The 26,885-nt window shown below is 41.3% G+C and overlaps 1 protein-coding gene and 1 pseudogene across 2 annotated transcripts in view; both read right to left on the minus strand.

Moving 5' to 3' along the window:
- Window positions 1-6,523: 6,523 nt before the first annotated feature.
- LOC136322294 (proteasome subunit alpha type-1 pseudogene) lies at window positions 6,524-7,459 on the minus strand (annotated as a pseudogene).
- A 3,150-nt stretch (window positions 7,460-10,609) lies between these two features.
- The window catches only part of PTPRB (protein tyrosine phosphatase receptor type B), a 120,518-nt gene continuing 104,242 nt past the window's right edge, over window positions 10,610-26,885 (minus strand). For both annotated transcript variants that reach the window (XM_066257663.1, XM_066257664.1), the window contains 2 exons: window positions 18,173-18,293; window positions 10,610-16,407 (listed from right to left, as the gene is read on the minus strand). In XM_066257663.1, the coding sequence (XP_066113760.1) occupies window positions 16,385-16,407; window positions 18,173-18,293 (144 nt within the window). In that variant the 3' untranslated portion in view covers window positions 10,610-16,384. The remainder of the gene's footprint in view (window positions 16,408-18,172; window positions 18,294-26,885) is intronic.

A 26,885-nucleotide genomic window follows, 5' to 3' on the forward strand; every position in this document is an offset into this window, starting at 1 on the left:
GATTGATCTCTACGGGAAGTAAAACAAAGAAAAATGGTCAAAAGATTAAGAAACTCTTAAGTGTTCTAATTTTTCTTAAAGAGGAAGAATGCCATACAAACAGAAGTAACATGAATGTTAAAGGACATAACCTACTTGGTCATGATGACAGACAGGCAACTCATAAGAGTCTGTTTCCACAATGCCCTAGAGGGCCAAATATTTGGAAAGCTTTGAAGAATCTATTACAAAACACCAGGGATTTGCTCTAAAATCAAGGGAAGGGGTAGAACTCATTTATTTAGGAAAGCAGTTTATCAGGATTTATCTCGTGACCCTCACCTCATCACTTCACTAATTCTCAGTCATTATCTTATAAACTTGGTTTAGCCCCAGTAAGTTCTGCATCTTAAAAGAACAGTTGGCTCAGCCCTGGACGGTTTACTCAGTGGTAGAGCGTCGGCCTGGCGTGCAGGGGTCCAGGGTTCGATTCCCGGCCAGGGCACACAGGAGAGGCGCCCATCTGCTTCTCCACCCCTCCCCCTCTCCTTCCTCTCTGTCTCTCTCTTCCCCTCCCGCAGCCGAGGCTCCATTGGAGCAGAGATGGCCCGGGCGCTGGGGATGGCTCCTTGGCCTCTGCCCCAGGCGCTAGAGTGGCCTCTGCCCCAGTCGCGACAGAGCGACACCCCGGAGGGGCAGAGCATCGCCCCCTGGTGGGAAGAGCGTAGCTCCTGGTGGGCGTGCGGGTGGATCCCGGTCGGGCGCATGCGGGAGCCTGTCTGACTGTCTCTCTCCATTTCCAGCTTCAGAAAAATACAAAAAAAAAGAACAGTTGGCTCAGTGGGTAGAATGTCGGCCTTGTGTGCTGATGTCCCAGGTTCAATCCCCAGTCTGGGCACGCATAAGTGGCCATCTGCTTCTCTCCCCTTCTTTTTCTCTTTTCTCTTTCTCTTCTCGTCTCACAGCCAGTGGCTTGATTAGTTAGAGCATTGGCCCCAGGTGCTAAGAATAGCTCAGTTGATTTGAGCATGGGCCTCAGACAGGGGTTGAAGGGTAGATTCCGGTCAGAGAGCATGCAGGGGTCTATCTCCCCTCCTCTCACTTAAAAAAATAAATAAATACAAAGTTTAAAAAAATCAAAGAGCAGCCTTAAACCACTTGAGTCAAATCCTCAAATCTTTTTAGAATTCTCTCCTCATTTTCTCTACTTGAAAGACTACCAAGACTTTGCCAAGATAGTCTCCTTTGGCGCAATAAATTTAATAAACTTAGCTTTATTTGCCCAACAGCTATTTCCAGGACTCTCCAACAAAATTCATCTTGTTGGAGTCACAAAGCAATATTTGGTTCCTTTAAAGATTGTTTACTATTATTAACCAGAATGTCTAAATCTCTTTCTCAGAAGTGTGTAAAGACACTTTGAGAAGAGTATTTATTCTTAGAGCCTTTTAGTTCAGTTAATTGGTAAGATAATGTATGGAAAGATAGTATATGCATAATGCTTAATGCTTAATAGAATTCCTGGCACAATACAGGTGTTCAGTGAATGTTAGCTATATTATAAACCCCTAACTCCCTAGTCTTTTCTTACCTGGACCTCTGAGCAGTCTCAAAAATCCAGGTTAACTATCTAAATTCCAAGCTCCGATTCATAGGTCATCACTGGTTTCTCATCTAGAGTTATTGGCAAAGACCATCTGCTTCTCTTCATCCCTTCCGGCATTTTCACTCTGTCCCCCTTTAGTCCCACCAGGAAGCTGAGGGAGGAATTCAGTTCTTTACATTTGTCCTTCTTAACCCCCTTATATTGACTTTTTCTTGGGGAGCACTGACTGAGTGCAGGGCCTCTGTTTCAGGATATTTGATTTTAATAACAAAAAGCAAAAAATACTTGCCTCTTAAAATTGAACAGATTTCCTTTTCTGCCACCTTTCCCCAAAAAATGAACAAAGCTACCAACCTCTTAGAAAGCATTTTGGATGGGGTGTGGCTGAAGAGGGGAATCTTAAAGTTATAAGGTTAATAAAATTGGGAGTCGAGGAAACCGTCGTGGAGCCACAGGGCTCTGGTACCATGGACATAAAAGGCAATTTAAGAAGGGGGATGCCCAGGGAAGTTTTCCAAAATAACTCATACATCAGAGATCAAGAGACACCAAAAGTACACCCCAACATCTGCATTAGTTCCTAAAACTCTACTTTCTGAGACAGCATATCTTAAATGCCAACTCTGTGTTATAAAATTCAAATCTATGAAATTTAAAAAGGAAACAGATGAAGTATAAATATGTGAATAAAACCTTCCAAGCCAAAAAAAAAAAAAAATGCTTAAGAGAGAGGGAAAAAACCCTACAAAGATGTTTACTGTGCCCTGTATAATTATTGGATGAGATGATGAGACTGGTGACGTCACTCGGTGATGGGGTGAGCAGGGTGTTGTGTTTATGTGTGTTTGAGGGTGCGAGGCAGAAAGGTTTACTGATGGGAAGCTATGTGCTGGTAAACGTTTGGCACCCAGCCAGGGAGGAGAAGGGGACCCTCATTCATAGCATTGGCTGATTCCTGTGGTGTAAATCTACCCGTGGTGGCTGATGGCGGGCAACAGTGTGACATCCCTGAGCTCGGAGTTGGGAAGAGATGCACAGTAATACACACCATTATATGGTATTTCACCCATGCAGATATAGGAGACAAAAATAACCTCAAGAGCAGAGACAATAGTAAAATGTGGTCAAATAATTAAGAAGTGATAAATTTTGAGTATTTAGTACCTACGTTTTTAACATAATTTATGAAGTTGTAAGTTCATAGATTTTACTGTTTAGTAATGGCTGTTTAACAACTGGTTGAGAAAAGTGAACATTTGGCTCCCGTGGGCGGCACCAAAGCACCACTGGGGGGGGGGGCTGAGTGCGCTCCGCCATCTCTGCTTTCCTAACAATGACGCACTTGCAGTTCCTATTGGCTGTGTGGGTTATTACAAACCTGAAGTGCATTGCCCACTCACTTTTCCTAACAAAGACCTCATCTCTAACATGTGTGGTCCTGTGGGGATGTGGTCCCACTGAATCTCAGTTTAGGGCAACAGTTTCTTTCTCCGGGTGGGTGGGATAGGGGCGGCCAGGTGGACTCTCCTAGTGAACACTCTTCCAAAGGGGCATTATTACCTCCAGGATCTGAGCATTGGGGAGGTGAGGCAGGAAGGAAGCTGACACTATTATTACTGCAGCCAACTTTCAGGACTTTTTTTGAAATGATCTGTGCAGGAAAAGAGCAATGGCACTTTTCTCAGAGTGATGTGGACCAGGTTGCTCAATTAAATTAATGTCCCAGTTCAAATAGTTCAAATGACTCACTTTGTAGGAACAGCCAATTTGTCAATATTAAAAAAAAAACTATTCCCTCATTAAAAAAAACTCAAAAAGTATTGCTTAAATATTGTGAGTTATAAATCCCATCTTGGCAGAAGACATATTAAAATGCACGGAGGTGTCATTGGAGCCTCACTAGCACTGTGTTTAGCTGTCCGGCCATATTTTCCAGGATTGTTAGGGGAACCTCTTTTTAACTATTTACATCTGCAATGACCCTCTTCCCAAGTAAGGTCACAGCCTGGGGGGTCACAATGGGTGGATGGTATAGGCAGAGACTATTTACATCAGCAAAAGGAAGTGCTTTCTCTCAGAGATGTCTGAACGTGGAATGGAGTGCTGTTTTCAATATTCATCAACCACTTGGTGAGGACAAGGATGGTGCAGAGCAGATTCAAGCATCCCAAAACTGCTCCGGAAAGATCAGCTCAAAATGCCCTCTTAACCCAGATAGGCTTTTTGTATAATCAGCTTTGGAAAGCTGCGTCTCTTTTCAGAGGTTTAGGAGAACTCAGTGCATTAAACCAGCGTGTCTAACGTACACCTACAGAGGAGCTTGCTCTGTGGAGATCTGTAACGTTCTTGGGAAAATTTACTCTGGGTGGGTTTTCATTACAGACCATGAAGCAGTCATGTCCCAGTAAATCACAAATTGTAGAAGTAAGCACTTCAAAGCTCCTGTTAATTATAATTCAAGGAAACAGTGATTGTTTCAAGATGCTGCTTTTGGATTACACTTAAGTATATGTCTAGGGTCTCAAGTAGGTGACAAATCACATGCATTTCCAGGCAAACCCCAAGTGGTAGCAAATACAAAATAAATCTAGATTTAGGTAAGGAGACTTTATCTAAAAGAATTATTGCAAACAAGGTGATGGGGGAAATGATTGTAATGGGTCTAAGGGCATCATTGCAAGATGCTCCAACCTTGAGATCTCCAAGCATCTCAAAGATAAGACAGAATATGGCTACTAGTGAACCAGGTGTGGGGGAGTGGGCTGAGCTGGTGATAGATAATCAGACAGTTAAGCAGGGAATGTTTTACCCTGAGCTCAGCCTAGTCTCAGGAGAGATGTTCTGGAGGGGCTGCGTGCTGACTCAGCAACTGCAGGAGGTTATTTACTTGGCCAGACCCACTTCCTCACCATAACGTAGGTGCAAATACAGAGCTTGCCAGAGGTCATTTCTGAACACGGCTGACTCTGATCTTCCAATTACAAATGAGAACTCAAGTGTTTATAAAGTCTTCTTTCAAGTTGATATCTTTAAAAATAGGTGCAAACTAGCTCCGACCAGATAGTTCAGTTGGTTGGAGCATCATTCCAAAGCTCAGAGATTGCCCATTTGATCCCTGGTCAGGGCCCATACAGGAACAGATCGATGTTCCTGTCTCTCTCTCTCTCCTTTTCTCTCTTGCTAAAATCAATAAATAAAAAAAAAATTTTTTTAAATAGATGCAAACCAAAAAAGAATAAAAGTGCAAACTTACTTTCTGCAATATGGCTATCTATTTAAGTAAATAATCACTAAAGCATTTAATAAAACAACTTTTAAAATTTTGCTTTATTATTATTATTATTTTATAACACTGGAGCATAGTACAAACTACTGATTTAGATGCTCTGTGGAAAGGGCCCAATGATCAGTGTTTCCATAGTAAGCCCTCCAAGTGACTCTGATTCACGGAATCAGAGCTTCATGGAAGCTGAGGACTCGGATGGAGCACCTGAGCACACCTGCTTTGATGTCACATTGCCTGGGGTGAATCCTGGCTCCATTTAATGGCTGTGACCTCTTAGGTCTCATCTGTCATCTCACAGTCTTTGAGATGAGGATTGTGTTTTAGGGAGCAATGAGTCAATCAAAATATGTTAGAACGCAATGAATGCCAGGCATTTGCCTGTTAGTATTATCTATCACTGTAGTATTATTATTATCATAATGTCTAGAATCAGTCTCCAACTTCTCTGCTTGGTGCCTAGGAGAACCTGTTCACAAGCAGCTCACAGTCCAGCAGGGAAAGCAGAACACATCATTTTAATATAATATGTTAGGGGCAGGCAAAGAAAAATGTCTCTCGATACAGAAATAACATTGGGAGGAAGAGAGTTTGGGGAGACAATTTAGGGACCCTGCTATCTTCAGTCAGAGGTCAAGGGAGGTCACTGGTAATTTTTTTTTGAGGCTTCTGGTAGAGTAAAAAGAAATAAACTTTAAAAAAGTCTGGCATAGATGTTATGCAGTCATATTTTGAAGTCCAGAGGCTTCAGATTGGAAGCTGAGTGTTGGCACTGTATGGTCTTTGGCAAATTAACTTGTCTCTGAACTTTGGTTTCCTTATCTCCATACAAGTCTCATAACTCAGGTATGTGAAGAACTAAATGAGGTGATATATATAGAACATTTAGTACATAGTGCTTAATATGCCTTAGCTATTGTTCTTATTCTGCTAAATTTTGGGCATTGCCTCGGCCTTCTCTGTGCTTCTACTTCTTTATCTATACAGTGGGGACATTCACTAATCCGTATCATATAGCAGCTGAACGCATTCAAAGAGACAATAGCTTTGAATGCTTTTTAAAACTAAAAAGCTTTGTCTAAATGTAACAACTTTTAGTGACCATTCTACAGATTAAACATGCAGTATTCTTTTTTTTATGATAAAATGATTTCATTTCACAGTTGTCTTGAACATCACAAAGATATTATGTTCTTCAGATAAAAACATTGGTACAGCTTGACCAAGTGGTGGCAAAGTGGATAGAGCACTGGCCTGGCCTGGGACACTGAGGACCCAGGTTAGGAACCTGGTTGTTGGTTTGAGCACAGGCTCACCTGCTTGAGTGTGGGGTCACCAGCTTTAGCAAGGGTGGGGGGTCACTGGTTTGGCTGGAGCCCCCCGGTCAAGTTACATATGAGAAAGCAATCGATGAACAACTAAGGTGCCACAACTATGAGTTGATGCTTCTTATCTCTCTCTCTTCCTGCCTGTTTGTCCCTGTCTGTCTGTCTCTCTCTCTCTCTCTCTCTCTCTCTCTCACTGGCTTACTCAATTGCTAAAAAAAAAAAAAAAGGAAAGAAGAAAAACCACATAAGTACAGATAACCATACATTTTACAAAATGATTATATATAATAGATGTTCTCAAAGGAAAATGCATCCCATTACATAGTTTCAGAAAGTGGCTTGGAAAAAATCTGGACTGATTCCTAAGACATACCATCCCACCACTGCATCTTTTGATTCAAAATATAGATTATTGTCACTAGTACATGTTCCCATATTCTTACCCACTTGATAACACACATATAGACTGGGGATTATCACCTGATGATCCAATGGTTCATCAGCCTTTTCTGCAGTTTTATCAGCAGGTTGAGCGGGCCGTGCTTTTCTCTGTGGTTTTTTTTTGCAAGATCTTCCAGGAATGGAGACACATTACCATTATCATAAATTGTAAACCTCAAGTCTTTGCCAATAATTCCAGTGGAAGCAACATTTGTAGTTAGGTCCTATTCTGTAAGAAGTGTGTGTGCTTAACCAGTTCATTCAAACTGTACTCCATAAACTCAGACATATGTCTCTCCAAGTAAGTATGAGCTAATTGGGGATGGGCTCCAATGGACAGAGCTATGCAGTCAAATAGTTAGCAGATGGACAGGTTTGGAGAATATGAAGACCCATATAATCATAACCGGCAAAATAAGTCCAATACAATACCATATGGTCTTTGGCCGTATCTTTGCATTGGTATCTGGGTCTTGCTTCCAATTAGAGATACAAGATGAGACACAGGAAGAGATCTGTCAAATACAAATCTGGAATCCAAACACTCCTGGCGCATAAAATTACATAACAGTCTACCATAAGCAGTAAGTCCCACAACTGAGACACCAATATGGTTGTCACCATGAGAACTTTTTTCTGATGAGTTGCAAGTGCTGACCGTGTGCTCTTCAATGAAACCGACACTGCATGGGCTTTTGATTTCAGACCAACTGTGACTGAACCTGGTTTGACAGCTTCCATTGCATATTTAATTTGATAAATCCTGCCCTGAGGGTTCCAGACAGAGACATCATTGCCATACTGATTGCAAAACATGGTACCGACTCGTGCCTGGCTGTCACTGCCTGCAAAGCTGGGGGTCAAAGAGCGTGGCCCCATGCAGTATCCTTCTGTAGCACTTTAAATGGAATGTCTTTCTCTTGGGTTAAATTTGAACATCCTTTGCTGCTACAAGGGATCTAAGACTCCCAATAGCTTCTTTAGGTGCTAGCTCTCATCTTTAATTCTTATTCCTTCATTGTTTTCTCCTCACAATCATCCGCCAAAGCGGGGTCCTTTGTTTTATTCCCCCCTCTGTCATGGTTCCCTTTTATTTATTGCTGATGTGCTGTTCTTTGCAGGCAGACAGTTGTCTTTTTCCCGAACCATCTGTCATAAGTGGGGAAGGAATATTTACTCCTTAAGTGAAAACTGGGTCAGAAGTCATTGGAAAGATCTTGAGGAATAAAATATGGTTTAAAATTTTAATTTATATGTCTTACAAGTGGAGTTTTCCGATTGAGGTTGAATTTAGAAATGTTCCCTGACTTCTGAACTTTCTCATCCTTAACGCCCTTTGTTTCTGTAGTTGTATTGTCAGTCTTTTGTTCTTGATTTTTGTCCTGGTTGTTTTTTGCCTTAGCTCCTTGGGAGGTCCAAGGACATAGAAATTTCTTGGCCACCAAAGGCTCGCAGCAGGGTAGCAGAGACAGGAAATGTATTTCATTGCTAGCTTTTTCTTAAAGAGTGAAATATTGCAAAATTTCTTTCTGGGGTCAAGAAGTCCAAGAGAAGAGAAAAGTAATTTAAATTAAGATAATTTATATAGAGGTTCTTGCATTATTACAATAAACCCCAGGAAATAAAAAAGCTTTATACGAGCTCTACTCAAATCAACCATTTTCTTTAATAATAAAAATTTCTTGGGCCTGACCAGGCGGTGGCGCAGTGGATAGAGCATCGGACTGGGATGCAGAGGACCCAGGCTCGAGGCCCCGAGGTTGCCAGCTTGAGCACAGGCTCATCTGGTTTGAGCAAAAAGCCCACTAGCTTGCACCCAAGGTCGCTGGCTCCAGCAAGGGGTTACTCGGTCTGCTGAAGGCCCACGGTCAAGGCACATATGAGAAAGCAATCAATGAACAACTAAGGTGTTGCAGCGTGCAATGAAAAACTAATGATTGATGCTTCTCATCTCTCTCCATTCCTGTCTGTCTGTCCCTGTTTATCCCTCTCTCTGACTCACTCTCTGTCTCTGTAAAAAATAAATAAATAAAATTAAAAAAAAAATTTCTTGGGAGATTCTGGGTTGTGGAGATGTTTTAGTGAGTGTGACCTTTGGAGTTTGTCACCTCATTTGTTGAAGAGGTAAATGCTTGTTAAGTCCTACACAGAACCATCCCTGCATGATTTTCTCTATTAATCAAGCTTGAACTTTACTAGTTAAGTTTTACCCTTATATTATGAATGATCCTTTTATAGGTAACATTAAATGCCTTGTCAATTTTTTCAAAACATAGTTGCAGAAATTCTCCTGGATTTTAGGTGGTTTGGTTTACTTAGCTTTCATAATATTTTATAATAGTATTATGTTAGAAAATCATGTTCTTTCCTCTCCTATTCAGTAATATTTCAGCTCTAACATTGTGATGACTTTTGCTAAAATGTGACTCTAATATACAGTTTGGTATTTGCTTAACAAATGCATGTCTCTAGACATATGAGATACAAAAATAAAAGGAATGATCACACAAAATGTTATAAGTTCTACTGAAGGTCTGTCTCCATGATAGAGATGGCCCCTGAACTTTCTATATTTGTCTATATTTGCACATGGATAGGTCCTTCTGGCGAGTAACAGGTAGACCCAGTTAAATCCCAGCACTGCCCTATTTTGCTGTGTCAGTTTTCAACTTGGTTCTGGCTTTTTTCATTATTCATCCCTATGGCAGTCCTTCCAGCTCTAACATTTTACGATTGTGGAGGATGCCTCAGCAAAATTACTAAGTAATTACTTCAAATTGTAACGCTCTCTCTCCCTCTCTCTCTCTCTCTCTCTATGAAAGGAGGGAAAATAGAGAGACAGACTCCCACATGCACCCTGACCAGGATCCACCCCAACCCCTTCCCAGGCCGACGCTTGGACCAGCAGAGCTATCCTCAGCATCTGGGGCTGAAGCTCAACTGAGCCCTGGCTGCCAGAGGGGGAGAGGGAGGAGAAGAGAAGGAGAGAGAGGGGAAGAGAAGCAGATGGCCACTTCTCATGTGTGCCCTTATCAGGGATTGAACCCAGGATGCCTGCACTCCGGGGACGACATTCCATCTGCTGAATCAATCAGCCAGGCTCTCTTTTTCTTTAAGAGGAAATTCTATGAAGCAAACAGCTCCTTTGGGGGAAAAAAAAGTCTAGCCTCATAGGTCAAATTATTTTGTTAGCCTAATATTTGAATTCAGAAACTGTGTTGAAAAGGACTGCTTTGATTTAATATGTAAATATATTATGGTACATTTTTTAAAAGAATAAAGATTTCTGTAAGTTGTAGAAAATGAAATACTAAGGTTGGGAAGGGCACTGATCTTTCAACTGAAATATGAAAAAGGCAAAAAGGGCAAAATATTAATTCTGGAAATCAACACAGCAGCTCTTCACCAAACGTCACACTGCCCACTAACGTGTGGAGTGCCCGTGAAGAACGGGCAGTGACCCGGCTGGGGAAGCGCCTCTGAGGACACACCAATGGAGAGGTGAGGGCTTGGGTACTAATAAACTAAAGAACTAAAAACCAGAGTTGTGTTAAAGACAGTCAACCTAAGAGTTTATTCTACATACATAATACCCTGGGTAACCAACTCAGCACTTAGAGTAATAAAGGTTAAAAGAACAATGTTCTCTATGATAATGGCCTAGAGAATTTTTCTCATTTAAAAGCAGTCACTTCTGGCCTGACCTGTGGTGGCGCAGTGGATAAAGTGTCGACCTGGAACGCTGAGGTCGCCAGTTCGAAACCCTGGGCTTGCCCAGTCAAGGCACATATGGGAGTTGAAGCTTCCCGCTCCTCCCCTCCCTCTCCCCCCCTTCTCTAAAATAAATAAATAAAATCTTTAAAAAAAATGTTTAAAAGCAGTCACTTCTGACCTTTCTCCTGAGCGTAAGGATGACAGAAATTGATATGTGAGAAACAGGTAACTAGAAGACAGGAGACTTTCCTTGAACAAACAGTTTTATTCTTGTACTACTGAGAAGGTGTTTAAGATACCATATATAATTTTTGACCAGTTACAAATATGAAAATATTAAGCAAATACATAATTTAAATAGAAAGATTAATGAAGTTTTTTGTTTAAATAGAGTTGGTTAGAAACACAACATTGTGGAAGAGGTACTGTAGTATGAAAAAATAGAATCATCTACTGCCATTTTAAATAACCAGATTTGCAGAGAAAGAATATATGCTTAAAAACATAAAAGTGCTCTATTATAGAACATATTAAGTTCAGTTGTGGGATTTATTTACATTATTTATTTAAGCTTCACACAAATCAAGGAACAGTCAGATGAACTACCACAGACATTAGTGTTATCAGACTCTGGGTATTGATTGAGCCAGGAGCAATTCTGACTCAAAAAGTGTATGTTGAATATCTATTAGCTGTTCACTAATTTCTACAAGGTAGGAGGAGAGAAGAGTTTAAAGACTTTGTCTTTGTCCTTGCAGAATTTATAAGCTTAATAAGTCCTGCTAGAAGATCAGAGATCAAGAACTCTTCAGATAAGAACATTGGTTCACTTGGTTGTCTGTGTAGCTGGGACTAGGAAATTTCACGAAGGCCACTGCAGACTCACCCGCTAGCTTACAGATGAAATAGTGTTCAACTCTACTACAAACTCCTAAAGCCATAACTGCACATGTTCCTTTCATGTTGGGATGCTTATCTACTTACTCAGCTATTAAAATACAACATCTCAAACATAACAGAAAGCTAACTCTTGGGGGGTAAAAATAGTATTTCTTAAAAGAAATTACTTATGGCAGAAAACAGCCATAACTAACCTTTCTTGTGAATATTCTAGAAAGGACATATTACATTTGTCGTACATTATTCACAGTTTTGAACAACGTATTTTGGTAGCTAATATAAGATCACGTACATTGGCACGTAGGTTATAAAAATAATCTTTGGTAAAACTGTTGGTAGATTTCTTTTGTTTCTGTTACCTAAATCTCTATTTTAGGAGCATTCACCAACAATTTCCTTATCTTATGAATGTATCTATATAGACAACCTTTAAAAAAAATAAAGTGCCTTGTTATATTGCATAAATTTATTCCTTGGGAGACTTCCTATAAGTGAAGAGTATTCTTTTAGCCAGAAATACTTTCATTGCTAGAAACATTTTTAGAACAGAACAGATTTTTGCTATTATCATGGCTGCATCAAATAATACACTGCATTTTAATTCAAATGGCCAAATGTTTTCAGAGGTCTTATCCACTGCAAGAATTTAAAATAGTGTGTTCAGGCCTGACCTGTGGTGGCACAGTGGTTAAAGCTTCGACCTGGGACGCTGAGGTTGCCGGTTCAAAACCCTGGGCTTCCCTGGTCAAGGCACATATGGGAGTTGATGCTTCCTGCTCCTCCCCTCTTCTCTCTCTCTCTCTCTGTCCCCTCTCTCTAAATGAATAAATAAAATAATTAAAAAGTAAAAAAAAAAATTAATTAAAATAATGTGTTCAGAATTCCAAAATCAGTCAATTTAGTCAAATACCTGGTCAATTTACAAAACTAAAAGACTCAATTCAATTGTTTAATCAACTAAATCTATGATTTTTTCAAATGATGTGCTGCAAGAATTTTTAAAACATGCAATATCTGATTATTTAGTCCAGGGAACTGATCTCTTTTCCCTTAGACTGTCAAATTAAAAAAATGACAACAACCAACACAATAGCCATCTGGTGTGAATGAATCAAAATTATACCTATTTTTTGTCAGATCAGCAAAAAAATATATTTTTTGGTGTGCTGCAGAATTTTAGTAATTAGCTTATATGTGCCTTGAGAAGAAAAAGATTGAAACTTTCTGAGCTAAGTTATCTGACCAATGTAATCAAAGTGAATTAATTCCCTAAAGGATACTAAGTTCTAATAGAACCGTATGACAGTTTTAAAGAACAGTCTGGAGGCACAGAAGGGCTGCCATTTTCTCTTCCTGAGGATGTCTGGTTAGATCTCCTTTTCAAATATTTCCCTTTCTTTGCATCATTTCACTTGCTTTCGGCAGTCGCTGTTTACAGATTTTTCTTTGATGTGAAACATTCTTGGGATACCCAATGTGATTTGAAATCTTGGGTTAAAAATACTCAGAGATTCAGGAAATTTGGGCTGATAGAAGCCTTTTCCATTCTTACTCTTCAGAAATGAGGTAGGGTTGAGCACTTGCTCATAGAAATGGCGGGGGGTGGAAGATCAACCATTTCTTCTTGCTACTCTGTTTTGGCTGATCAATTGCTTTCATTTCCTCAATGAGAAGGAACCTGGAAAGTCCTTGCACTGCTACCCCAGACAAGCAGCTTATTACTTACTGTCTTTCACCAGGTCAAATTTGGCTCATGGATGTAAACTTAAGTCTGGAGGACTCCAGAGTTGGGGCTCAGATCCTACGACTTGCTGTCGTCAGACAAATCTGGCTGGTTATGAGTTCAGGATTCCAACTTCAAAGAACCAGAAGGGCATGTGAATGCAAATTTAGTATATGACCAATAATTTTCTAGTAAAAGGAAAGAAGAATATAATATACTGCTTCCTGAGACACTAGGGCAAGAGAATCAAACTGTGAAGTGTAACGTGTAAGGCCTGTTGTTGTATTGCTGGACGTTGAGTACCTTTACATTATTTTCACATGTTATTTTGGGTTTTCTTTCAAGAGATAATAAAAAAATTATTTAAAGACCCTCCCAAATAAAACTTTCCCCAAAATGTCTGTGCGGTGTGGTCATTTTAGTATTTAAAAGTGAAGTCATAGTCATCTCTTCCATAAGATGGAGCCTAAAAAGACTATGAAATACTAATGAGTATAAGGAGATAAAATGAACAAAAAGTAAAATCACATTCGATTGGGAAAGGAAATGTATTCAAAAGGGAGGACAAGTACTGAAAAATAGGACCTCATAATCGTTAAGGGATGGTAAATTACTCAGGACAAATCTGTGCAGGCCCAGAAAGGGAGATGAGTCTTTGAAAAATCTAATTCAAGAGCTAACAAATTGGCTGCTATCCAGAGAACAACAGAATGATAATATAAAATTGACTTAATGAGTAGAGATTAAACGAGTTAATTATAAAAAATTGGATGAATAATTATTAAGATGCAAAACAGGCCTCTCCCAAGATTTGATAACTCAAAAGCACTCTGGAGACGGATGATTTAAGTGGACCGCACAGGTGCACAGACAGGACGTCCATGACAGGAAATGGAGCGCTTATCAAGGCACACATGTGATGGGGTGAAATTAAAATGCATCCAATTGAGCTGCATGTCAAGAAAACCTTTTTTTCTCCCCTTCTAAATTTAATAAACAGATCAACTAGATTATGTGTTTAGTCTTTGGCGGTGGCGGGAGGGAAGTTAGTGAAATAATTGTTGCTAAGGAGATTTAAAATTAGAAAGGTAGAGGGTAAGAATAAATATTTCCTGGATGAGACCAAAAGGACATACAGTTTTCCCTTGTCATGTCCATTTCCACAACTCTGATTCCATCTCAGATACACCAGGGTATGTGAGTGTTATTTATTGCTACAGATGTGTAGGTTTTTGTGGTTTCAATTTTTGGTTTGTGCAATTAATTACTCTCTTCTCTAGACCCAGTGGTTTCCTATGGAAGAAACAGCATCAGCACTTGCCAGGTGGCCCAGGAAGGCCCTTTTTCAAGCTTACTTGAAAATAGAAATGACACCCCTAACTCTCTTATTGAGATGCATTCTTTAATGTCAGTAGAAACATGTAGTTTCTAGGGTACTGCCTAGCAGGTGGCAGACACCTACTAAAAGTTTTCTGAATGAATGAAAAGCCAAAATGAACTTGCCTTTCCATGTATCCATGTGCTTTGTGCTGAGCAACATTAGTTTAAAATTTTACAGATTTTTCTCTTGCTTTTACCTTTCAATGTAGGAAAAGTCATCCCTAATAGACACCACATCTCATCAGCCTCTGACTTCTGTTTCCTCCCTGCTGGCACGTCTGCCATACTCACATATAAGTTTTTCCTCTTCATTTTCAGAAGACCCACTTAGTTCCCTGAAACAGAATCAAAGCCTGACACTGTCAATTCACAAAGGCATCGAGTACAATGAGACTGTGGGAACTTAACAGTCCTCCTATTTCTCTTCATATTCATTCTTGCAAAGTATTTCCCTGTTTTAAACATCAAATAGTCTTGGAAACTTTTCTGGTTTGGGTGTGGCTTCAGATAACTGTACATAACTATTTTGAATATATCTAATGAATTTCAATTACTATGCCAAATGACACCCCTTATAATGCTTATGGAAATTTACGTAACAAAAATATATACTTTGAAGTGTTCTCTTTGCAAATGAAGCTGTGAGATCAACAAACTTGATCTCCAATTCTTAAGTTTATTACAGAAAAATTTGTAGTGAGGAAAAGACCAACATTCCTGACTCATTTTTCAGGTGGCCATGAGGATTCCATTCAGATGCCTTTCAAATTTTCCCCAGGAAGACCCTCAGAACTGAACTTCCATGAGAGTGACACAGTCAAAATAGGCCTAATAACTGAAGCTAATCTTGGTATAGTATGTATAGTGTCTTTTATGTTAAATGCAACTTAAGGTGACTATTTCATATTTTGACCTCGATGATCTACTAAAAGAGTCTTAGTCTAAATATATTTAGACTAAGTATATTTCTATACTGAACTTTAAAAAAAAACTAGCTGTATGTGATGTTTTTGAACATTTCTATAAAAATGTTGATATCAGATTCTTTGACCAGGAGTATAATCTGCCACAACAATTTTCTTTTGAAGGTAAAACTGAGTGTGACTGGCATAATTTTGACTTTTGCAGGAATGCAGCCCACTGGAAATGGGACACAGACTAGTGCATGTACGTCACACGCCACATCCATTCCAGCAAGGGTATGTGTGTCCACTCTCCACCCTACGAGGCAGTGAAATAATCTCCTATCACCATGGATAGTGCTTTGCATGTTGATTAGGCTCCATTTAGGGTATCTGGGTGGCATTCTTCTTGATACAAGGAAGTCATCACTTCTGTCTACATCCTTCTCTACCACAACCCCCCATCCTGCAGCCTGGATCTGCGCTGCAGGCCTCTGAGCTAACCCCTTTGGTTCGAGCCTCTGGCCAGAGAAATAAGAGAGAGTAACTACTTTAGGCACAACCACCTCCTTCAGCTTTGGTGCTACTTAATCCCTTCCCCCTCCTCCCAATCCTTTTTTTGACTGTCATATTTGTCCAAACAGCATTTGGATCATCCTTAGATCCCAAGATTCACAGCAATGCAGCAAAGCCAGTGTGCTATACGCTCCCTCCAGCCCTGTCCTTTATCCTGTTCAGTAAATATCAAAACTGGGACAAACCATGGCCCAGGGACCGCGTCTACACCCCTCCCCACCCATCCACAGCAGTCCTGCAATGCAGGCTGAATGGGTTTACGGAGAACCACCCATGAACACTTTAGTGTGGAAAACAGTCTTATATAAAGCTTAATATTAAACATTATGAAAAAATACATATTTACAGAAGGGACTACAAAATACAACTATGTACAATAATATCTGTTACTTTTAAATTACATAAATTCTTTAAAATTCTCCAGATTAATAAATTATACATAGTATCAATAGAAATAGCTGGCACCTCTGTAGGACAAGAAGCGAGTTTTTTGTTTTTGTTTTTAAATCACACAGTGAATAGCTTTTATCCAGTATATCTTCGGGTACATTCTCAATGCCTTGAATAGCCCGCATCTGAAAGAGAAGACACTATAATTAGAGACTGTAGCAGGGTGTGTCATAGCTGTTTGTTCTATTTATCAAAACTGCAAATGGAAAAAACTAGCAAAAATGACGAACACTTGATATAGTTTCAGATGGGACTGTTCCTCTGGGGACCTAGTCATTCCATTCAGAACCATCTAGAATTGGAAAGGACTAGTGATTCCTATCCAAGCGCTGTGGTTTCACAGATGAGCCCACAGGCCTGGAGAAGAAGAAGACCTCCCTTGGGGTCATACAGCTTGTTAATGCTAGTCAGTTCCAGAGCTAGGACCTGAGTTCTAACCTTCAGACCCCTGGAGTTTGCCATACCATCACGAGCTTCTTTCAGGAGCACCCAGGATTACTCAAAAAAGACTCTGCACAAGTCAAAACAAGACAAAGAACCTCAGAGATCTCCAGAGCTCCCTCCTTCCTGGAGCTTCTTTCTGAAAGCTTCTGACATGCAAAACACGTTCATGTTCATTTACTCTACAGATAAATCAGGGGGTAATTATTTACAAACAAAAGAATGATCTTGATCTGATTTACAACAGACTCCATTAAACAGCAGCTTTCTCATGTATTTGTGCTTTACAGTTTACCAATAATGGGTATAGAGGGTGCAGAGAGTGAAATACAACTGAAGATCATTCAGACACATATATAAAATAGCTCTGAAATAATGTTTTTCCAAAAGAAAATGGTCTGGTGTACAGATGGCTATCGGTCCATATGGCAGGGAACCTCTGCCAACAGCCGTGTAGTGGCCCCCCTTGAAGTGAAACCTCCAGCCCCAGTCGAGCCTTCAGATGGTGGTAGACCTGGCCAATGTCTTGACTGCAACCTCATCAGAGACTCTGGACCAGAACCACTTGGCTAAGCCCCTCCCAAATTCCTGATCTACAGAAACTGTGAGATAATAAATGTTTGGGATAATTTGTTAGGCGGCAAGAAATACTAATACAATGCAATTTCAAATTCACAATAAACTTATGTGTTAAATTAAGTGTCAATGATGGTCTGGAGTGGGAAGAGACATGTCGGCCCTTCATTTGTCAAGTAATTATTGTCTGATCAAAGCAGTGCCTTATAAAGTTTGTATATTTTTCCTACTGAATTTATTCTTTTCAGTCTCCCCCCCCATCCCAACCATGTGTTGTTTTACATTGTTTTTCTAATATATAAGAACATCCATGTTATTATATCCTCAAAAATATAACTTTTAATAACGGTATTGAATTCTAGTCAGTGGATGTACCATGTGTACTACTTAGTCATCCAATGTTAAACATTTAGGTTTTTTTCACTGAAATAATTTAACTATGAAAAAACTTCATGCATCAAGTTTTTCAGTACTTAGGGTGGTCGTAGGACTACGAGGTGACAAAATAAGAACATATTAAAGACCTTGATACAGATGGACAAATTTTTCTCCAAAAAGATTTTAGAATTTGAACTCTCAGTTGTCATTTCAAGGGATCCACCCTAGCAGTGAGTCTTAGCTCTCAGAAAATAAATGTTGAGCAGAGTGTGCAGTAGAGGGCTTCCTAGGCCAGCTGGATTCAGTACTAACTATGGGAGTCCCTGCCCCGGGCTGCCTCTCTTCCCTGTTGCCATCCTGTGAGGGCCTTTCCCTCAAGTCTTTGGGCAGAAAGAAATACATGGTGCATGTTTGAAGAGCTTTAGGTCTTCAGTGGTTTCCAGATCAATCACATCCTGATAAATGAACCTATAAGTTAGTGAAGTAAGCACCTACCTCTATGATACTCTGGATTCACATTTTCATAGATTGGAAACAAGGGGTTTTCTTGTTCACTCCGTAACTTCCTTGCTCTGAGGACATCTCTTACACACTGATGTAGGTATACATACTGACACTACAATAAAGCAGAAAACATGTCAGAGGCCAACAAGTTCTCAAGCATAAAAAATATGAGAGATTCTCACTAAATATAACAGTAATGAGATCTTATACAGGTAGCAAACTTCTTGATCATCACTTCACTAATGGTCTCTAGTACATAGAAGAGTGACTGCTTTCTATTACCACCAAGATGGTGTTTATTCATTCTTTCCTACATGCATATATATATATATTTATAGCAGGGGTCAGGAACCTATGGCTCGCAAGCCAGATGTGGCTCTTTTGATGGCTGCATCTGGCTCATAGACAAATCTTTAATAAAAAAAATAATAACGTTAAAAATATAAAACATTCTCATGTATTACAATCCATTCATTTCCTACCACTCATGTTCATGGTTGCGGGTGGCTGGAGCCAATCACAGCTGTCCTCCAGGACAACACCAAATTTTTATTGGAAATGGGTAACGTACACGGGTCGTTGTATGGCTCTCATGGAATTACATTTTAAAATATGTGGCATTCATGGCTCTCTCAGCCAAAAAGGTTCCTGACCCCTGATTTACAGACTATGTTCTATGAGGGCCTACTACTATGTCTGGCACATAATATGCCTTCCACAAATATTTATTAAATAGATGAATGAATGCCAAATACCATGTTATGCATTTTACATAAATTATTTCATTTGATAATTTTGACAACTTCGTGAAGTAGATATAATCAACCATATGAATGGAGATGCAGAGAAGTTAAGTAACTTCTCCAAGGTCACACAGCTAAGAGATGGAATGCTAGGAATTGATCCTGAATATGTGACTTCAAAGTTCATGTTCTTTTTAATATACCAGTTTTCTTAGATGAATCCTAATTTCATTGCATTATTGAATGACAAAATCATTTCACTATGTATTCTATTGTTTTTATTTCCTTTCTTTGGGAGTACAGTGAGAAAAAGGAGACATGTATAACAGATACCACTGTACTATCAGTTCTTGGAGGACAAGTTCAGTGTCTATATTGGTTCTCTCAGCATTCGAGTCTGGCTCATGAAAGAATCTCAAAGATGTTGGCTGACTGCAGAGAACTATACAGGGTTACACTGTAAGGACAGACCCAACTGTCAACTAATTGAGGACTAATTATTTTGCAAACAGAAACAAATATAGATAAGTCAGTGTTTGGTGACTATAAAGACACCACAAAGATCTCCATAGATAACAGACTGCCTATGGAGGCAGTCTCTATAGACTGCCTCCTCAGTCGCAGGCAGCTAAACTTGTGCCGTGAGCCCAGTTCTGTACTGCCAACTGAGCTCTCTAATAAGGGGATGCGTGTCTGTGTAAACCTGGCGCTTGTCTCCTTTAATGGCATAGCAACTGCTCCAGGGAGGGGTGGGGTGGCAGAAGAACAATACCACGGAGGGGTGTTGGGCATGTAGTCTGCATCCAGCTGCCAAAGGCTGAATCATGAGGCTTCTCGGGACCTTAGTTTCCCCATCTCAAAAAAGGAGGCAAAGGTCTGTTCTACAACTAGCATCTTCTGCCACTATACTATTGAAGGGTATAAGACTTTGTGTTGCTGTCAATTAGATGGCCCCCCATGATCAAAGTGGTCAGCCTTATAGTATTTCACAGGGTTGAGACACAAGTGAAACTGTAAGATCTTCCCTCACCAACTATCTGTAAAAGCAAACGGGGATTTTCTTTTATGGGTTGGCACTAGGCATTGCTCTTGACTGGACGCTAGCTTGGTTGTCTACTTATGGGACTTGATCAGGTAGAACTGGTATCATCATTAGGAAAATTTAAAAAAACCAAACAATCATAAATGAGACCCGCGTTAATATGAACTGTCCTTTGCCTTTCTGCTTACAAGCCTTGCTCACTTGTTTTGCCACCTCAATCTTGAAAATTCAAGGAGGGTGCTACCCAGAAAATGGTTGTTAGTACAGGCAGTCTCTTTGCTGTCTCAAAAACCATCCACGAAATTATAGACTGACACTTCCCAGCTTCCTCCCATCCAGAGCATGACCACATTTCCAATTCTACAGAGATATTAAATGACTTTGGGCCCTTGGCATCAGCAGTGAATGGGTTCTAGTACCTCTATGTTATGTCTTATTAATAAATTCTTCAGCAGTGGTCCACCGTGGGCTTTGAAACCAGTTAATATTCATTCATTTGCCTTGTTTTTTAAATACAACTTCTTTTTACCCTGGCCGGTTTGCTCAGTGGTAGAGCATTTGCCCCGTGTGTGGAAGTCCCAGGTTCAATCCCCAGTCACAGCACACAGGAGAAGCAAAAGCCCCACAGGAGAAGTGCCCTTTTGCTTCTCCACCCCTCTTCATATCCTTTCTCTCTCTCTCTTCCCCTCCCATGGCCACGGCTCAAGTGGTTTGAATAACTTGGCCCCAGGCACTGAGCATGGCCCCATGGCCTCTGCCTCAGGTGCTAAAATGGCTTGGTTGCGAGTAATGGAGCAGCGGACCCAGATGGACAGAGCATTGCCCCCTACTGGGCTTGCCAGGTGGATCCTAGTAGAGGCACATGGGGGAGTCTGTCTCTCTGCATTCCCACGCCTCACATAATAATATATATAATATATATATACATCTTTTTTTCCCAATAGAATGTCCCTTGGAAAATAATTACTACTAAAACCTTCAGGTTGTTAAAGTGCTTCCCACTTCATTCACAAAAAGTAGACAAAGTTTAATATATAAACTTCAGATCATAAAAGATCATTTTTTGGATCTCTTTATCTAACTGGTGAAGTCTCAGTTCCATTCAATTTTGCCAATAATTGTAAAATTAGGTAATTTTTATAGAATTATACTTAATGCCTTTTCATGGTTTATGAGTGCAGAGTTTAGCAGAAGGGCAGATATCTGAACAAATACTTATAACATAATAAATATAAAGCAGAATTGTGTATAAAGCATCACACATAAGAAAAAGCCATCAGCCTGACCAGGAGGTGGCGCAGTGGATAGAGCATCAGACTGGGATGTGGAGGACCCAAGTTCAAAACCCCGAGGTCTTAAGCGTGGGCTTATCTGGTTTGAGCAAGGCTCACCAGCTTGAGCCCAAGGTCTGCTGTAGCCCCCTGGTCAAGGCACATATGAGAGAGCAATCCATGAACAACTTAGGTGCCGCAAGAAAGAATTGATGTTTCTCATCTCTCTCCCTTCCTGTTTGTCCCTGTCTCTCTCTGTCTCTGTCACACACAAAAAAACAACAACAAAAAAGCCATCAGATTCAATTCTGGGAGTGACGAATGTCAAGCTAGAGAAAAGGTGACATTTGTAAGAATTTGAGCAAAGAAGTGGGACATTCTAAATTATGGAAACTGTGAGAAGTCTAGTATAGATAAAATGTAGGGTTCATGGGTCACAGGAAGCTGCCAGGGCAATCCCCCAAATTGGCACTAAGATCCTCAGTTCTACAACAACCCACTGTTTCTTTCTCATGGAAAGATGAGACTGACACACTGTGACTATCACCCTTGTTCAGTGGTGGGATTCAAATCATTTAATAACTGGTTCTCTACCGTAATGACTGTTTTAAGTATAAAAGAATAATATACCAAAAGCTAGTTTATTCTTTCATACATTTAATACTTAAATAAGAACAATAAAAGAGGTACACAAGACTAGATTATGTTATAGAAAAGAGTTTTAAAATGTTAATAAAATATTTTTAGGACCCAAATGTGTTAGCTCATGTACATGTTAAACTAGCATAGGTAGTTAAACTCCTATAGGTAAGATTGGTTTGATTGGATTCAAAGGTATAATGAGTTTTAGGAAATGAATAAATAAATATTACAAGCATAGTTCTGTCAAATTTTTTTCACCTATGGACGAAATGAGTGTTACTACAGGTGCTTAGTATATTCTGTTGTGCAGATGAACGTTAAAAAAGAGTAAGGAAAGGCCCTGGCCGGTTGGCTCAGTGGTAGAGTGTCGGCCTGGCGTGCAGGAGTCCCAGGTTCGATTCCCGGCCAGGGCACACAGGAGAAGCACCCATCTGCTTCTCCACCCCTCCCCCTCTCCTTCCTCTCTGTCTCTCTCTTCCCCTCCCGCAGCTGGGGCTCCATTGGAGCCAAGTTTGCCCAGGCACTGAGGATGGCTCTGTGGCCTCTGCCTCAGGCACTAGAATGGCTTTGATTGCGGCAGAGCGATGCCCCAGATGGGCAGAGCATCGCCCCCTGGTGGGCATGCTGGGTGGATCCCGGTCGGGCGCATGCAGCAGTCTGTCTGACTGCCTCCCCGTTTCCAACTTCAGAAAAATACAAAAAAAAAAAAAAAGAGTAAGGAATGTAAATTTGTGATTTCCACGTTAGGTGGCTGCCCAGGCGCCTGCCTTAAGAGAGAACTCTGATTACAAGTGCCATTTTAACAACCAGTTTGCTGAATTCAAAAATTAGGTATCAGTTCTGGCAAACCGGTATGAATCAGCTGAATCCCACTACTGTCCTAGTTCTTTTTTTTTTTTTTCTTCTTCTTTTTTTTTTTAAGCTGGAAATGGGGAGAGACAGTCAGACAGACTCCCGCATGCGCCCGACCGGGATCCACCCGGCACGCCCACCAGGGGCGATGCTCTGCCCACCAGGGGGCGATGCTCTGCCCTTCCGTGGCGTCGCTCTGCCACGACCAGAACCACTCTAGTGCCTGGGGCAGAGGCCAAGGAGCCATCCCCAGCGCCCGGGCCATCTTTGCTCCAATGGAGCCTTGGCTGCGGGAGGGGAAGAGAGAGACAGAGAGGAAGGAGGGGGTGAGGGGTGGAGAAGCAAATGGGCGCTTCTCCTGTGTGCCCTGGCCGGAAATCGAACCCGGGTTCCCCGCACGCCAGGCCGATGCTCTACCGCTGAGCCAACTGCCCTAGTTCTTTAACACATTATTGCTCCACCTGACTGTGTCCCTAGAGCAGGGGTCAGGAATCTATGGCTCACAAGCCAGATGTGGCTCCTTTGATGGCTGCATCTGGCTCGCAGACAAATCTTTAATAAAAAAAATAACAAAAATATAAAACATTCTCATGTATTACAATTCATTCATTTCCTACCGCTCATGTTCATGGTTGCGGGTGGCTGAAGCCAATCACAGCTGTCTTCTAGGACAACACCAAATTTTTATTGGATAATGCGTAATGTACATGGGTTGTTGTATGGCTCTCCTGGAATTACATTTTAAAATACGTGGCGTTCATGGCTCTCTCAGCCAAAAAGTTTCCCGACCCCTGCCCTAGAGTCAGCCTGCCCCAAGGCTGCTAACAAGGAGAAACACACTTGCAGATCCCTTGGCTAATGCGTCTTTGTATAGAAATCTTTGCTCTTTGATATATTTCTCAAAACCTGTGAACACCTGCATCCCTTTGTATTCTAAACAAGGTAGAATAAAGTTGAGGTTGCCTATCCCCACGGGCCCAAAAAAGTAATCCAAGGGGTCAGAATATCCTTCCTCCTTTGCTGGAACAGTCACCCCCACGGGCTGAGCTGTGGGCTACACTCTGCACTTGTTGCCAGCACCAATGAGCCCTGCCTGCACTGGGCCAGGGTGTCTGAGATGGAAGGGACAGCCCACCCTCAGCAGAGTCTTAAAGCAAGACAGATAATATCTGCATTTGTTTGGGATTTTATTTGTTACAGAAAAAAGGGAGGAGAAATTTTCTGTCTTCCTGCAATGTTTATTTCATTACGAACAGAAGAATCAAGGTTGATTCGGGCCCAGGGCGGGGAAGGACCCTAACCCCACAGGGGCAGGTGGAGTTCTGACGTGGAAATGGAGAAGTGAACCGGGGCCAGGCTACCAAGAGGCTTGAACACGCAGATGAGAGTGAACTTTGTTTTACCAGCGATGGAGAGCTTTCTAAGGTTCTTATGCCGGGAGTTGACATAGTTAGCTAGAGAACTCTGCTGGCGGCAGTGGTGATGAAGAGCTGTTGGGGCAGAAGCTGGAGGCATGGGATCCCCTAGGAGGCCACTGCAGTGGCCCCATGAGCACTGAGAAAGGGCTGGGCAAGGGCAGCGGCGGGGCCCTGAGAGAGGAGAACAAAGAGAAAGATGGCGGAGAGAACAGCAGGACCCAGTGACTGCCTGAAGGTGGGGACCGCAGGAAAAGAAGTCAGACCCTCAGCCTGGGCAATCAGGTGCATGGCAAGGTGGACAGAAACACTGGTACTCGGAACTGGAAGGAGCAGGAGCCGCAGCGTCTTCGTTGTTGCTATTGTTTGTTTTCGGAAAGAAAATGAGTGTTTTGAGCTTGAGATGACTGTAAGACTTCCAGGCGGAACTTTCTGGTAGGCAGGTACTTAGGTGAATGTTGTGAAAGGAGAATGGGATTTGAGAGACACAGGTTATGTACCTGGTTTGGAGCCGTGGGAGTGGGGGGCATCACAGAGAATAAAGGCAGCGCCTGGAGGGCAAAACTGCAGGGAAGTCAAACCGTGAAAAGGCAACCTGAGGAACAAGAGCCACATAATTCTCAGAGAGGCAGGAAGAGGAGAAGAGAACAGGGAGAAGAAGGAGTTTGTCCACAGAAATGAGGGAGAGCTTTGGCACCTGCCCTGGAGGTCACCCGGTGATCCCAGTGGTGTTTATGACACCGGGCGCCTGCTCATCACTGTACTGTGTCTCCAGAGCTCTGGGCAGGTGTATAAAAGTGACACATGGCCCAAGAAGCCTATGACAGTAACTAGGGAGTCTGAACATACACACAGACAGACACAGACACACAGATACACACACACACACACACACAACTTTGAGACTACTTCAAAAGTGATACCTTCCTTAAATCCTTAAATTAAAATTACAAATTAAGTACAGTTTTGAGTTTGTGAAAGTGAAAATACGTTAATAATGAAACATTGGTGCTAACTTTTTAGCAGTGTCATTGTAAAAATGATTCTTCATTCATTTAACAGACAAAAAAAGATTGAGGCTAGAAAGAAGGAAAACACGTGGTCTCTTGGAGAAAGCTGAGGGATACCCATTATGAAACAGTGTGATATAATTCTGCAACCCTAAATGAAATAACAGAGCTAGACACTAGCCATCAATAGTTGCCCCAACTGGTAAGTGAAAATCTGACGGGGATACGGGGATCATGAGAGTGGATGGTCGCTGTCAGTTTCACCAGCACTGAGAAAAAGACACAAACATGAAGTGCTTCCTGATAGGATACAACAGGGACTGCTCAGCATCACCCGTGAAAACTGTGGTGGGAAAAAGGGGACCTGAATTTACCCAAGCCTCACACTAGCAGACAAAACTATGGGGACAGAGGATATATTGCCACCATGAAAATGTAGCCAGCCACATCCAGAATGTGGGGAAATCTACAGAACAAATGGACTGGGTTTTTGAACAGATATATGGCATGGAAAACAAACCACAGGGAGGATTATTCTAGGGTAGGAGAGATTTGAAAGAGACCTCAACCAAACACAATGTGTGAATTTTGTTTGTATGCTGGTATAAAATAAGAATGAAAAATCGTCTATGAGAAAATTTTGGACATTTATACTGACTATTTAGATGACATTAAGGAATTATGGTTAAAATTGTTTGGTGTGATGATATTGTGGTTATAATTTTAAAAAGAGTCTCTATTTGTAATTTGTACATTCACACACACACACACAAGAATTTAAAGATGAAATTATGTGATAAGTAGAATTTTCTATGAAATATTCCAGTGAAGCTTGACCAGGTGGTGGCACAGCAGATGGAGTGTCAACCTGGGATGCTGAGTATCCAGGTTCAAAACCCTGAGATTGCTGGCTTGACCGTGGGCCCACCAGTTTGAGCACAGGGTTGACGGCTTGAGCGTGGGATCATAAACATGACCCCAAGGTAGCTGGCCCGAATAAGAGGTCACTGCCTCAGCTGTAGCACCCCCAACCCCAGTCAAGGCACATATGAGAAAGCAACCAATGAACAACTAAGGTGCCACAATTGTGAGTTGATGCTTTTCATTTCTCTCCCTTCCTGTCTGTCTGTCTGTCTTTCTCTCTAAATAAATATTCCAGTGAAGTCATGGGAACAGTATATGTGGGGGTATATATGAAAAAAGAATACTGATAATTGCAGAAGCTTGAGTTTGGGTAGACAGAATTTCAGAATACTATTTTTCCATAATAAATATATATATATTCCATAATAAAATAATTGCTGTACTAAAAGTACTCCCAAGCCAGGTAGTGTTGGTGGCACAGGGTCCTTGCTATGGGCACTGCCTGTGGGAGTCGATGATACCAGTGTTTTCCCAAAGGTGTTATTGAATATGAGTTCTGTACAATATTAATATGTGCTGCTTAAGAAAACAACTAGAGGTCGGGATGGTTTTGGGAATAGTGCATTTTAATTTTTTTTTTTTTTTTTTTTGCATTTTTCTGAAGCTGGAAACAGGGAGAGACAGTCAGACAGACTCCCGCATGCGCCCGACTGGGATCCACCCGGCACGCCCACCATGGGGCGACGCTCTGCCCACCAGGGGGCGATGCTCTGCCCATCCTGGGCGTCGCCATGTTGCGACCAGAGCCACTCTAGCACCTGAGGCAGAGGCCACAGAGCCATCCCCAGCGCCTGGGCCATCTTTG

Source organism: Saccopteryx bilineata, chromosome 2 (genome assembly GCF_036850765.1).
Source record: "Saccopteryx bilineata isolate mSacBil1 chromosome 2, mSacBil1_pri_phased_curated, whole genome shotgun sequence".
Lineage (NCBI taxonomy): Eukaryota > Metazoa > Chordata > Mammalia > Chiroptera > Emballonuridae > Saccopteryx > Saccopteryx bilineata.